Raw genomic sequence first — 15,122 nt, 5'->3', positions numbered from 1 at the left:
ATCTCAACGATGCCTTTAGATTGACAGCTTTCTTCTGGGTGACCGAGAGGTCAGTGCTAAAAACAGGAGCGCGAGTCATCAGGAACGAAGCTGCCCGTGCATGCTAATTAAATTTGGTGAGGTGGGAAGAGGCGGGTGAGTCATATCTTGGAAGTGTTGCTGACCAAAAGCCTACTCAATCCTGTAGAAACTGTACAGGGCGGGATTTAAACAAGTTGCAGCCCTGATCAATCTGTGATTTATTTATTTATTAAAAAGGCATTCTCAGCAAATCCCAGAGGGCCATAAGAGAGTTCTGTCATTAATTAGTCTTTTAATTAACTCTGCCCAGGGCTGTATCTTCTCTGGCTGATTAAAAAGAAATTCAAATTTTTGCATCAAGGAAAAAAACAAATCTCCAAAACAGGTGGCAGAGGAGAGGGGAGGGCCGTCCTAAGACATTTCGATGCTGTAGGCCAAACATCCCGATGATGACCTGTCCCTCATGCCTACTGTGGATGTGAGTTCCATAGTTAAACTATGCACTCCACGAAGCACTTGATTTTCCTGGAGTGAGGCACCAACAGGCAATTAGTTTCAAAGAGGCTTTCCTCACTGAAACTGAGATTGTTGTCTTGTGTGGGGCAGAGAGACCCCCTAACAAGCTGAAGCAGAAAAGGCTTCTTCAAGATCTGTCCCCCAAACATTCTGCAGGCGCTGGAAATCACCAAATTTCACGGTCAGTAGCACCCGATAAAATTCTGAGACCAGACCCTTCCTGGCGTTCATTTTCAAAGGCTGTCAATGGTCTAGGAGCCATTTGCTATGCAAAGCTGTAGGCCTGTAAGTGCTGTTAGCTAATGCTTTCTACAAATCAACTTTCCACGTTTCCACTCCTCCTCTGCAGTAGAACCAAGCTAACCATTTATACAGGATTCTCCCAGTTTACACAATGGTAAGGGCAGGATGTGAGCCAAGCTGTTTAGTGACAAACAACATCTTCCCTGGAGAAGGGGGTGTTCCACAGCAGCCAAGCAAATATTTAACTTTGTCATCAAGTGTGCAAACCTACTAACAATTTCCATATTCCTGCTATTAAGCCTTTGCCTTTATTTAACCAGGGAACTCCTGATGGTTAAACATTAGCTAAGAATTTGAATCTTCTCCCAGAGACGTTTGGTGCCTGGAAGAATAAATATTTATCCAATGGATCCAGCATTTCACTCTTGGAAATTCAGACAGCACCTGTCCTTAAAATGGACTTGAATGAGAATTCTCCCCTGCAGGTGCAAAGAATGACGTCAAAGCCCCAGCAACTGGGGATCTCAATAACTGAAGGAGTGATTCTGCTGATACCTGCCTGCCTGGGTTTTAATATCTTCAGTGGAAGGTCTTTAGCGCTGCAGAGGTGGGGACCTATTTTTTTGGCCCAAGGACCTCAAAATATTTTGGTTCCCCATCCCTTGCTTGACCAATGAACCAACTAAGTATTGCAGCCTTACTCTTAAAATGCTTATTTATTGCATACAATGTACACACTGCTTGATAATTTTTTAAAAACACAAACCCTCAAAGCATCTTACAGAAGGAATAAAGCTATAAAAGTTAAAAGCAGCTATTTAAAACATTCAAATATAACTAAAATCAACAATGAGCTAAAAACAGATTAAAACACATGGCAACATTCTACACGTCTGGGTAAGCTTGTCTAAACAAAAATGTTTTTAGCAGACGCGGAGACGAGAAGAGTGAAGGTGCCTTTCTGATGTCTTGCCTTGCTACCATTAGGCTCAAATTTAAACAATAACCTTAAATGCAGAGGTTTATTATTTTTTCCTGTTATCGGCAGCCTGATTAACAATAGCCTGATACCGGAAACAATCTACAGAAATCCCCATTGAAATCTGGCTAAATAAAGTTTGGAATGTGGCTCTATCTCACCGCAGAAGGGTAATTAAATGCACTTCAGGGATAGACACTTTTTGTGAGACATGGCTTCCTTCCTTTTCCTTTATAAATGAGACAGAAAATGCCATTATCCACCCTCAACACAAGAATCTCTGTGGCAAGGCTACTTGAATTGATAATACATAAATAAACATATGAAACGACCACTGAACTAGCTACGGTAGTTATACAGTGGTACCTCGGGTTAAGAACTTAATTCGTTCTGGAGGTCCGTTCTTAACCTGAAACTGCTCTTAACCTGAAGCACCACTTTAGCTAATGGGGCCTCCTGCCACTGCCGCGCCGCCAGAGCACAATTTCTGTTCTCATCCTGAAGCAAGGTTCTTAACCTGAGGTACTATTTCTGGATTAGCGGAGTCTGTAACCTGAAGCGTATGTAACCTAAAGCGTATGTAACCCGAGGTACCACTCTATGTTCTTGGATTTAAATGAAAAACAATAAAAATATGGGGGGGGGGGAGAGAGTGAAGAAGCCCCTGACTGGTAGATTCCAACAGCAAGCCAGGCTCTTGCTTATGCTAGAATCAGGGAAAAATCTTCCCCTGTTTACCCAACTCCGCAAGGCAGCTTCCTAGAGAGATGAGCTGTTCCCTCCCACCAGCTGATTAGTAAGAGATGCTTCTACCACTGAACACGACCCCATCAGTTTTGCATAGAACGGCTTGCTGCCTCCCCCACATTCATTGCAAAAGAAAGAAAAAAAGAAATTAACTCAGGTCATTCATGCAGCTGCAACTCTCAGGAAATACTTAAGAGACATCTCCACTCTATTGCTGCCACCGCCTGTCCCAGTCCAGACACTGATTTGCTTCCCAGTCCCAAAGAAACACATCCTTGCAAGCGTTTACATTCACCAGCTGGAACAAAATGAGAGACGTGTTTCCAGAAAAGGGCTCCCACATGGATCTTTGGGTTAAATCTTCTTGTGACAAATGCAAGGCGTTTATGTGGGATGGGGTTTGCGAAGTACCTGTTAAGATCGATATAGATTTTATGACTTCCCACCCATTTTTTTGCAAAACCGCGTCTCCTCTGCAGCCTTCCCAAACAGTAGCTAAGGAGGTCAATCACTCAAGTCAAGCAAGCTGGTCCTTTCTGGTTATTTGCCAGTAATTCAAGTCCTAGCTTGAGGTGGTACAGTCCTTCTGCGGGGACTGTACCACCTTCATTTTCCCATGAAGCAGAAATCTTACCAACAAAACAAAGTTCAACTGGGCTTAAAAGGTTTCCTGAAGTAACGCCAAGAGGCTTCCCTTTCGGGAGGGACGGGGACTTATCGCAATTTTCACAAGGAAACCAGAGGGCAGGACCCAGCCCACTGTGCCCACGACTCACCCTGAACACGGACATCTGATTGGTCGTCAAAGTGCCCGTCTTGTCAGAGCAAATGACCGACGTGCAGCCAAGGGTCTCCACGGAAGGGAGGCTCCTCACGATGGCGTTCTTCTTGGCCATCCGGCGGGTGCCCAGCGCCAGGCAGGTGGTGATGACCGCCGGAAGCCCTTCAGGAATTGCCGCCACGGCCAAGGCCACGGCAATCTTGAAGTAATATATCGCCCCACGGAACCAGGAGCCGCCGTGCACGGGGTCACTGAAGTGGCCGATGTTGATGACCCAAACGGCGATGCAGACCAGGGAGATGACTTTCGAGAGCTGCTGGCTGAATTCGTCCAACTTCTGCTGCAGGGGGGTTTTCTCAGGCTCGGTGGCGACCATCTGGTTCCTGATCTTCCCGATTTCGGTGTACACTCCCGTGGCAATGACAACGCCAACCGCCTTTCCTGCAGCGATGTTGGTACCCTGGAGATAAGAAATAGGGCTGTTTCATGTATTATTATTTTTGCTATTAAAGGTAAAGGGACCCCTGACCATTAGGTCCAGTCGTGGCCGACTCTGGGGTTGCGGTGCTCATCTCGCTTTATTGGCCGAGGGAGCCGGTGTACAGCTTCCGGGTCATGTGGCCAGCATGACTAAGCCACTTCTGGCGAACTAGAGCAGCGCACGAAAACGCCATTTACCTTCCCACCGGAGTGGTACCTATTTATCTACTTGCACTTTGACGTGCTTTTGAACTGCTAGGTTGGCAGGAGCAGGGACCGAGCAACGGGAGCTCACCCCGTCGTGGGGATTCGAACCGCCGACCTTCTGATCGGCAAGTCTTAGGCTCTGTGGTTTAACCCACAGCGTCACCCGCGTCCCTATTTTTGCTATTATTCCTCAGCAATTAGTGGAGATGATCATTGTTTAAATGGGGTTTCCTGGTGCCTTCCAGATGTTTCCGAATGATAACTTCCACCAACCCTAGTCAGGGTTTAGACAGGGCTTTTCCCTGTGAAAAAAGGATTGTTTGTTCAACCACTCTGGGAAGTGTAGTTCTGGGAGGGGAACAGGGGCCACCTAACAACCCAGCTCCCAGAATTCTTTGGTGGAAGCCATGACTGTTTGAAGTGGTATCATAGTGCTTTTAATGTATGGTGAGGATGAGGCCCGCATCAAGCTGAACTACACAAGCAGCCAAACCCTGTAGCAGAGCTCTTGTAGTTCTGTGGGGAGGCGGGATAGGGCCTGTTTACACAAACTAAGCTCAAATTCACACATGTAAAAAGCACTGTTATACCGCTTTAAACAGCCATGGCTTCCCCCAAAGAATTCTGGGAGTTGGAGTTTGTTAAGGGTGCTGAGAGGTATTAGGAGGTTGCCCTTTTCCCATCACAGAGCTACAATTCCCAGAATCCCTTGGGAAAGGGGGGTTCATTGTTAAACCAGTCTAGGGACTGCAGCTTTCTGAGGGGAACAGGGCAACTCTTGACAACTCTCAGCACCCTTAACAAACTACAGTCCCCAGGATTCTTTGGGGGAAGCCATGAAGATTCCACCTAAACATTAGGAAGAACTTCCTGACAGTAAGAGCTGTTCGTCAGTGGAATTTGCTGCCAAGGAGTGTGGTGGCGTCTCCTTCTTTGGAGGTCTTTAAGCAGAGGCTTGACAACCATATGTCAGGAGTGCTCTGATGGTGTTTCCTGCTTGGCAGGGGGTTGGACTCGATGGCCCTTGTGGTCTATTCCAACTCTATGATTCTATGATTCTATGAACGTTTAAAGTTGCATCATAATGCTTTAAATATCTGGCGCGACTGTGGCCTAACTCTGAGGTGGAAGAGTTACCCAAAGGATGCTTCTTCACTGCCACCAGGCCTCCCCTCCATGAATTGCACAGTCCTCCATGACATGGCCTCCAAGAATTCAAATTAATACACCCCCCTCCCAAAGAATAGCCAGAGATAGCCTTGTCCTCCATGAATTGGTCTAATCCACTTTTAAAGCCCTCTAGGTTGATGGCCATCACAGCCTCTTGTGGCTCCTTTAGGCATGAGGGTACTTACAGAAAAAAGCATGTTCTTTTTATCCTGGTTGACAGCCCTGGGGTCAGGGACTGGATCTGTGTGTTTGATGACAGAAACAGATTCACCTGCGAAGGAAAAACGATGTTGAGCATAATTACAAGGATTTCAAACTAGTACATAATGAGGAGAAAACAGAGACAGGGGGAGGGAGGGAGGGAGGGAGGGAGGAACATGTATACCCCTCTTTGTTCCTGGGAGGAAAGGTGGGCTATAAATTAAATAAATACAATAAACATCTAGCAAAAAGCAGGGTAAGTAGTGATTCCTGCATTGCAGGGTTTGGACAATTTTATGAATCTGACCAGCTGAGTCTCCTGTAGAAACATAGAATAACAACGAGGGTCATCTAAGTCCAACCTTCTGCAAGGCAGAAATCTTTTTGCCCAACGTGGGGCTTGAACCCACAACCCTGAGATTAAGAGACTCCTGCTCTACCAACTGAGCTAGCTAAAGGTAAAGGACCCCTGGATGGTTAAGTCCAGTCAAAAGCGACTATGGGCTTGCGGTGGTCATCTTGCTTTCAGGCTAAGGGAGCCGGCATTTGCCCACAGACGGCTTTCCAGGTCATGTGGCCAGCATGACTAAACCACTTTTGGTGCAACAGAACACCGTGACGGAAACCAGAGCGAACGGAAACACCGTTTTCCTTCCCGCCACAGCGGTACCTATTTATCTACTTGCACTGATGTGCTTTCACACTGCTAGGTTGGCAGGAGCTGGGACAAAGCAACGGGAGCTCACCGCAACACACAGATTCGAACTGCCGACCTTCCGATCGGCAAGCCCAAGAGGCTCAGTGGTTTAGACCACAGCGCCACCCACGACCCTTCTGAGCTATCTGGGCTGGTCTTGCTGTGCCCAAAGTGAAAAAGATAAATCAGGGGAGGCAGGGTGTCTCAGCAGGCACCAAGGAAGGTTCTCAGGGTAGCATAGGACAAACACAGACACACACCAGTGAGAATGGACTGGTCTACTCGTAACGTCGTTGACTTGATCTCAATGATCCGGATATCGGCAGGCACCTTGTCACCAACTGTGAAAGGAAAAAGGACAACAATATGGTTCACAAGCAGAAACTGTTTGCATCTGATAACTGATTAAATAGGGGTGAAATGAGACTTCCCCTGTTCTGATTCCTGATTGTTTTGGTTAGCTGTGCCATGAATTCCAGTGTGGTGTAGTGGTTAGAGTGCTGGACTTGGGAGAGACCAGGGTTCAAATCCCCACTGAGCTCACTTGGGTGACCCTTGGGCCCGTCGCTCACTTTCAGCCTAACCTACATCACAGGGGTGTTGTGCGATAAAATGGGAGGAGAACTATGCATGCCACCTTGAGCTCCCCTGGTGTAATACTGTATATATGTAATGAATAAATCAATCAATCCAGGAATTCTCTTGGATTCCAGGTTCACTAAAGCCTTATTAGCGCATTGCCAGGATTCAGCCCTGCCTAGAGTTAAAACCTGGGGTCTCCTTGGAGGAAAAGCAGATGGCGCAGGAGACCCTAGCAGCCCCAGCAGCCAGCATGGCCAAGGACCAGGAACGAGGGAAATTGGGGTCCAGAAAGTAGCTGCAACTCTAGATATGCAAAAAGGAATTGTGGATTGGCTAGGGAACAATTCTTCGCAGTTCATCACCTGAAAAAGTAAGAAGCACAAGGCAAAAACAAACCCACACAAAGCAAGGAAGGTCATACCTGCCACCTCTACAATATCTCCTGGGACAATGTCGCGTGCTCGGATCCGTTGAACTCCGTTCCTATCTGCCCTGATCACCTTCCCCATTTCTGGTTCATATTCCTTCAAGGCTTCAATCGCACTCTCTGCATTCCTCTCCTGCAAAGACGTGCAGTTTTCACATTAATTGAGGAGGGGGCTAGAAACGGGCAGTCTCCCGCTCCCCCATAGTTAGCAGCTTTCCATAAGAACCTTCAGAAAATTTGAGATCCGTCAATGAGTTGCTTCAGGTATTCATTCTCTTTGGGTGCCTATGCCCCACAAGGAGCAAGCCCAGTTCTGGTGGCCTTCTCTCCATTTGTTCATTTGTCTAGCCCACCCAAAGGTGCGTCTCTCAGACACCCAGTAGATCTTTGTGGTCTGCAGGGGAGCTTCTCCTGCAAAGTCCATAGATCTCAGGAGCCCCACTCTGCAGGAACTCTGAGCAGGGCCTTAAGGGTGGCTGCCCCTGTTCTGTGGAATAGCATTCCTGTCGACAGGCCCCCACTCTGCACCTTCTGGAAACAACTGAATACATTTCGTTCCAATAGCCTTCCCCAGCTGGATAAAGGATTCTTTACCACAAGTATCCATTTGTTGGGGTTTTAGTCTTGCTTTAAAGGCATCCGCTTTTGCTTTTTCAAACCTTTCTTAATTATCTTATGCATAAACAGCCTTGAGGTGGCGGTTTAGAACGCGATAAACAAATTAACTGTAATAATAACATTGTGCAACAGCAGGAGTCAGAATCATAGAACCGTAGAGCTGGAAGGGACCCCCGGGGGTCTAATCCCCTGTAATGCAGGAATATTTTCCCCCTCGCGGAACTTGAACCCACAGCACTGAGCTTACGGGTCTCATGCTTGACCGGCTGAGCTCTGTGTGCCACGCCGGTTGCCCCACCCACTTTGGCCTCCAGCCACACCTGCCACGGACATGCGGAGATTGTGCCTGTGAGGAAATGCGGCCCCTGGCCTGGGAAAGGTACCCCACATTGCATGATGGGAAACAAGGTGGCCTCCCCCAAGTCACACTCCAAGGTGCCACCGTACCTGCCACACTCCCACCACTGCATTGGCAAGGAGGATCATGATAATGACGATGGGTTCCACGAAAGCCGTCACTGTTTCTTCCCCTTCCTCAAACCAGGCCAGGATCTGCAGAGGGAAGAGAGAAGAGGAAGGAAGGGCCATCAGCTCAGTGGTTAGAGTATATTTATCTTATTTATCTTATTTATCTTATTTATTCATTCATTCATTCATTCAAAAAAATTAGTAATTTTCTGAATTATAACAAAATATCAACAAATATAAACAAACAAACAAACAAACATAGATTCTAACCATAATAATTCCACTTTTGTTAACATTGGTAGGGGACTTCCTCGAATCCCTCTGGCTGAGTTTCCATGTATATCATTGTAGCAGTTTTCCAAAACTATTTTCACATAAAATTTACTTAGTCAATTAAAATCTTTCTTTTCATTTTAACTTTAAACATATTATTCTATAACATCCCATATTTAAATCCTAGGCCTATCTAGTACTTGCAAGTAGTTCTATTAACTTAAATAGAACTACTTGCAAGTACTAGATGGGCCTAGGATTTAAATATCTTAGCGTATTTAGCTAACTAGTCTTTAAATTTCTTCCATTCCTCCTGGTGCTCCTCCTCCTTCTGGTCGCGGACTCTTCCAGTCAGGTCGGCTAGCTCCCCAAAGTCCATCATCTTCATCTGCCATTTCTCCACTATTTATTTGCTGAATTTATACCCCAGCTTTTCTCTCCAAGGAGCTCAAGGGGGGGCGGGTTACAGAGTTCTTCTTCTTCTCCCCCACCCCCCAATTAATCCCCACAACCACCCTGTGGCTAGGGCCGAGAGGCAGCGATTGGCCCAGGCTCACAGCTTTTTGGCAATGCCTAAAATACTCCATGGCTTCCACTGACCATTGGGCACTCTAAGCTTTGAATAGCTAATCTGAAAACTGGGCTAAAAAGTAGGTTATTTATTTAAGCGCTGGGTGCTTTTTGGCACACCAAATTCTGTGTATTTTTCCCAGCTGGGAGTACAGTGAGAACAGAACCCAAACCACACAGAAACCCTTTCCAGCCTTGTATTCGATCGAAAGAGAGACAGCGGTCATCAAACAGAAATCTACTTAACTCTCTGTTACTAGTCATTTTGTGTGTGTGTGTTTTTAAACTCCTACTTTGGCTGAATTTTCCTCGGGAAATATTCCCCGAGCAGCTGCAGAGCGTAATTCTCCCTTTTTTCTTCGAGCGGAAAAGCCAAGTCGAAAAGCAAAGAAACAGGGGCCTGTCGTGTTAATGCTACGCTTGGAGAAAGAGCAGACCGATTTGTGAAAGCGCCATTGAATTCCCACTGTGCTGTTCAGCTCTCTGTATTTTCATTTTTATCAGATTAAGTAATTGGCTGTTAATAAGGAAACAAAGTGTGTGTGGGGTGGGGAGAGCGAGCGAGGAAGGCAACCCACCAGGACTTATAACTCTTTTATTCAAAATATTTTAATTCTGCAAACTGGCGGTGGGGGAAGTTAAAGGAAAAACTGGATATTGTAAAATTTCAGATTCGGTTTTCGGAGGTTGTTTAAAGCAAGCCACATCTCTGCTTGTCCCTGCACATGTCCCTGATGGTCTGCCCACTTTCTCGTGGTCCCTTGGAGTGCTAGTGGTGGAAGCATCAGTAAGAGGCAGTGTGGTATAGTGGTTAAAGTGTTGGACTAGGACTTGGGAGAGACCCAGGTTCAAATCCCCACTCAGACATGAAGCTCTCTGGGTGACCTTCAGCCCAGTCACTGCCTCTCCTGTCTAACCTACCTCAGAGGGTTGTTGTGGGGATTAAATGAGGAGGGATGGAAGGACCCATGTAGGCCAAAGGTGAGATATGAATGCCATCAATAAACAATGTTGTCCATAATTATTACATTTACACATACAGGCGACTCCCCACTTACGCAGGGGTTACGTTCCCTTGCATGTGCGCAAAAATAGTGGAAACACGGTCTAAACCTCTGGAAACAGACTGGTATGAATGGTGGCAAATGCCCCCACAATCATTCCCTCCAAACCTTTCTCAAACTCCAACTCTCCATAGCCCTCAAAGGTTCATGCGATTTTACTTGCAAAGACTCTTGGGATTGGTAACCATTTCCCTGCTCTTTTCGCGCCATTTTCTTTAGTTTTCCTGCTCTTTTGGGGCCGTTTTTGCCCTTTCTTGTGCCCTTTTGCAGTTTAAATCTATTTATATGTTTCCTGGCGCTGTGCGTATATGCGGTTGCACACAAGTTGAGTGTGCGTTGGTGGGGAGTCGCCTGTACAGCAGCTTCTCTTAAAATTGGTTTATGATGCTCCCCTTCATAGCAATCTCAGCGGGCCAGCGCCAACAAAATGGGGGCGCTGGGGATCAAGGAGGAGGCACACCCGCACGTTCAAGAGGATCCCAAGATTGGCACGAATACATAAAACAAAATTTGTAGAGGGAAAAGAAGCCCTGAGGAACGAGCAGTCAAAGTGGCCCCAGAATGTAGTCTTGGGCTCAGAGACTCACTGACTTAACATCAGGAAGAAGGATTATCTGGCAGCATACAGTGGTACCTCAGGTTACATATGCTTCAGCTTACATATGCTTCAGGTTACAGACTCCGCTAACCCAGAAATAGTGCTTCAGGTTAAGAACTTTGCTTCAGGATGAGAACAGAAATTGTGCTCCGGCGGCGGCGGAGGCAGCAGGAAGCCCCATTAGCTGAAGTGGTGCTTCAGGTTAAGAACAGTTTCAGGTTAAGAACAGGCCTCCAGAATGAATTAAGTACTTAACCCGAGGTACCACTGTACTTACGAAGGAAACGAAGGCAGCCAAGAGGAGGATCCGAACTAGGAGGTCTTCAAACTGCTCTGATATCAGCTCCAGGAGTGATTTTCCTAGGAAGAACAATGAACAACAAAAGCCAGAATTATCTTTAGTCCTTCAACAATGCAAAATTCTAACCACTGAGTGACTTTGCCCCACAAACCCATCTCTCCACCCCAATAATGTATGTGGGTTGCATCCGATTTACTCCAGAGTAGACTTGCTGAAATTAATGGATGTAGCTAACTTAGGCCCACTCATTTCAATGGGTCTACCCTGAGCAGGGCTAGCATTTGGATACAACCCTAAGGCTGTAATGTCATATCCACCAGCCTGAGATTTACTTCTGAGCAGGCAAGTCTAACATTGTGCTTTAAGGCTCTAGTCCTGTGCCAATGCACCCACCTGGGACTGAAGAATATACCACTGAACTCACCTGACTTAAGGCTCGTCTACATGAACAACAGATAAAGTGGCCACACTATTCTTGTGTCGTACCACCAGAGTGTTGGTGGAGGAGAAGAAAGACAAAATCTCTGGCACACAGAAATTTTGACTGCCAGGCTAGAATCCTCCCCCTTGACACGCTAGATTTCTATATGCGGTGGGTGCTTACATAGATGGTTTCTGGGGACATTTTACTGCTCCCACACAGTGCATTTTGGAATGGCCAATAGTCAGGGATGATGAGAGACAACAACATCTCAAGGGTGCCACATTGGAATGAGCTGTCTGAGCATGGAATAGATGCCTCATTTAGTCCTACCCCCCGCAATGTAGGAATCACAGCTCAAGAATCACCAAGCTCCCCTTCCTTCTCCTCTGGGCATCTCCTTCCTCCGCCAACCCACCCCACGTATAACAAAGCAGCTCTTCATGACCAAGCTGGATAACAGGAAGTCTACATACCTTCTTCAGCAGGGAGTTCTGCAGGTTTCCAGTGGAGAGCAGCCACGGATGGGAAAGAGTGGGGAAAGAAAAAGGGCAGTCATTGATTTGCAAAAAAACCAAACACACAATCCAAATCTCTCATTGTTAGATGATATCTTCACATACTCACTGTTTCCCATATTTGAGTTTCCAGCTGTTCTTGGACTACAATTCCCATCATCCCTTGTCCTGCTAGCTAGGGATGATGGGAGTTGTAGTCCAAAAACAGCTGAAGACGCAAGTTTGGGAAACCATGCGCTAGGACACATATGAGAAGTGGATGGCCTGGTGTTGGCCTGTGCACTTATGTCTTCAAAAATGTTGCGTCCGTGTCTGGAGATTATATATTTTGAAGCATTTCTAAAGCACTCAACAGTTTCAAAATCTCCAGGTGTTGCGCACTATATGTACAATATGAAAAGGAGTTGCTGAACTGCATCGAGACATGTGCAAAGCTCTGAATAAAATCAACACTGGCTGAATCTTTGCCATTTCAATGCTGTGCAAGTCTGGGTGCTCTTGAAAAGCGGGTGGGTGCCTGTTCCTCCCCTGCCCCCAAAAAACACCCCACATGCCACTTCATCGCTTCTCATTCCTCTTTCCCCCATTGAACACTTCCCAATTCCCCCAAAGATAATCCTCCCCCTCCCCAATGTTTTCCAAAGGGAGCCTCACGGGGTGGCCTGTTTCCACAGCAACCACCGTCGTGACTCCCACTTATGCATTTAGCAGTGCTATATGGTGCTTCAGAACATTCAAAGCACCTCACATACATTCTCTCTCCCCACAACCACTTTGTAAGGTAGGACCATATGAATGTAAGAAGAGCTTGCAGGATCAGGCCCAGGGCCCATCCTGTTCTCACAGTAGCTAGCCAGATGCCTGCAGGGACCCGAAAGCAGGAGCAACTCTCCGCTCTTGTGTTCATCACTGCTTCTGTCTCCTTAAAAGTCATCCAAGATGCTGACCGCCGCTGCCTCCTGAGGGAGGGCGTTCCATAGTTGAACTATGAACTGCATGAATGACTTTCTCAGACTCTCCATGTGCCCCTGTTTTCCAGGGACAGTCCCGGATTTACAGAAGCCATCCCGGTTTCTGATTTGATCCCAGAATGCCCCACTTTCCCTTAGGACATCCATATTTTTATTAGAGAAATGTTGGAGGGTATGGAGTTATGTAACTCCCGAGCTAAGAAGACTGGTAACTATACAACCCTTAGAAGACATGTGAAGGCAGCCCTGTATAGGGGAGGTTTTTTAAATGTTTAATTGTGTTTTTATATATATTGGAAGCCACCCAGAGCGGCTGAGGCAACCCGGTCAAATGGGCAGGGTATAACAACAACAGCAACAACAACACAAGCCAACAAAAACAACACATCCCTATTTTCATCGGTGAAATGTTGGAGGGTATGCTTTCTTTTATCTGTCCTGAATCTTCCACCATTCAATTTCATTGGAGGTCTAAAAGCCCTAGTGTTATGAGAGGAAGAAAACCATTTTTTTCTAAACTAAAAAGTCCCCAAAAGGGCAACCTTTTTGCACTGGAGAATTTTTCCACCCACTTGATAGTTTTTAGTTGCCATTTTCTGAACCTTTTCCTGAGTTTATAATATAATTTTTGAGGGGAGGTGACCAGTACTGCACACTGTTCCGTACCCTGGAACTTGGTATTTGCACATTCCACCTTGCCAACAAAGGTCCGTATAGTTAAAGCTATGGTTTTCCCAGTAGTGGTGTATGGAAGTGAGAGCTGGACCATAAAGAAGGCTGATCGCCGAAGAATGGATGCTTTTGAATTATGGTGCTGGAGGAGACTCTTGAGAGTCCCATGGACTGCAAGAAGATCAAACCTATCCATTCTTAAGGAAATCAGCCCTGAGTGCTCACTGGAAGGACAGATTGTGAAGCTGAGGCTCCAGTACTTTGGCCACCTCATGAGAAGAGAAGACTCCCTGGAAAAGACCCTGATGTTGGGAAAGATTGAGGGCACAAGGAGAAGGGGACAACAGAGGATGAGATGGTTGGACAGTGTTCTCGAAGCTACCAGCATGAGTTTGACCAAACTGCGGGAGGCAGTGGAAGACAGGAGTGCCTGACGCGCTCTGGTCCATGGGGTCACGAAGAGTCGGACACGACTAAACGACTAAACAACAACAACATGCAACAGGGTTGGCTAATCTGTGGTCTCCAGATGCCGCCAGATTACAACTCCCAGCATCCCTGAAGATTGGTCAAGGTAGCTGGGGTTGGTGGAAGCTGGATTCTCATGACGCTCCCAGGGCCCCTGATTAGCCACACCTCTCAAAATGAATGTTCAGAGTGGAATTTTTGGCTATTCGCTTGATTCAGAGCTTCTCCAAATGGCGCATCACAGTCTTTGGTAGCTTAAATGACTCAAAAGCACGCATTTTGATACGATAGCCAAATATCTAAAGGGCTTTAAGATGGAAGATGGAGCAAGCTTGTTTTCTCCTGCTCTGGAGGGTAGGACTCGAATTGTAGAGGGTTGGACTAGATGACCCTCAGGGTCCCTTCCAACAATTCTATGATTCAGCAAGAAAATGCACATTTGTATCAATATCTGTCCCCCCCCCACACACACACAGTATCTCAGACTGATGCAGTAACAAAGCAGCATGAAATTATAGGTTAAAAATTTGCCAAAATGAGTTGGAGTAGAAATGAACAAATGCGCCTGTCCCTGCCCATCCTCTTCAAACTATGCAGCAAAATTTTAATGCAAACAGCTGAATCATATTGGGGGAGGGGAGCCAATTCCTGGCATCCACCAAGCTGCTCATTTTTTACTCTTTTTTTACATGATTAGCATTCAGTGAATGAGTTCACAATTCATAGCAAGCTCCCGAATGACTCACTGCTGCAGACAACACCGAACCTCTTTCTGAAAAGAGGAAAGCCTGCGGAAGAAGAGAGAGCGAGAGTGTCATCAGAGACAATTTGCAATTTCACTTTCGGTGGAAGAACGGAGCAACAATGAGCCAGGAGAGCAACACAGAAGACATTCACAGCGCCAGCGGAGGCAAATATTTGCTGTTTCCAAGCAAAGGCTGGCTGTCTAATTACAGTGGATGCTCACCCCTGGGCCAGATGTGGCCCACATGTTTGTCCCTAAACAAAATGTACTTGCCCTCTGGTTTTGGCAAAAAGAAATGGAGGTAGGCACAACGTTGGGGTGGCTTGGGAAAAACATAAGGACGTCATTTTGGATCACAGCTGTCCATGGAGGTGCAGGTCAATT

The 15,122-nt window shown here is 46.5% G+C and overlaps 1 protein-coding gene across 3 annotated transcripts in view; it reads right to left on the bottom strand.

Annotated features, from left to right (window-relative positions):
- Positions 1–15,122, bottom strand: part of ATP2A3 (ATPase sarcoplasmic/endoplasmic reticulum Ca2+ transporting 3) — an 86,605-nt gene that overhangs the window by 37,002 nt on the left and 34,481 nt on the right. For 2 of the 3 annotated variants that reach the window (XM_028707608.2, XM_028707609.2), the window contains exons 2-8: positions 11,841–11,858; positions 10,920–11,002; positions 8,117–8,221; positions 7,046–7,184; positions 6,303–6,383; positions 5,330–5,415; positions 3,283–3,747 (exon numbers count right to left, since the gene is read on the bottom strand). In XM_028707608.2, the coding sequence (XP_028563441.2) occupies positions 3,283–3,747; positions 5,330–5,415; positions 6,303–6,383; positions 7,046–7,184; positions 8,117–8,221; positions 10,920–11,002; positions 11,841–11,858 (977 nt within the window). Of the gene's footprint in view, positions 1–3,282; positions 3,748–5,329; positions 5,416–6,302; positions 6,384–7,045; positions 7,185–8,116; positions 8,222–10,038; positions 10,058–10,919; positions 11,003–11,840; positions 11,859–15,122 lie in introns of those variants that run through there. The other variant, XM_028707610.2, reaches the window with a different exon arrangement.

This window comes from Podarcis muralis, chromosome 15, assembly GCF_964188315.1.
Source record: "Podarcis muralis chromosome 15, rPodMur119.hap1.1, whole genome shotgun sequence".
NCBI classification, from domain to species: Eukaryota; Metazoa; Chordata; class Lepidosauria; order Squamata; family Lacertidae; genus Podarcis; species Podarcis muralis.
Note: the sequence above shows the minus strand (reverse complement) of the source record. Positions and strands in the feature narration are given on the sequence as shown.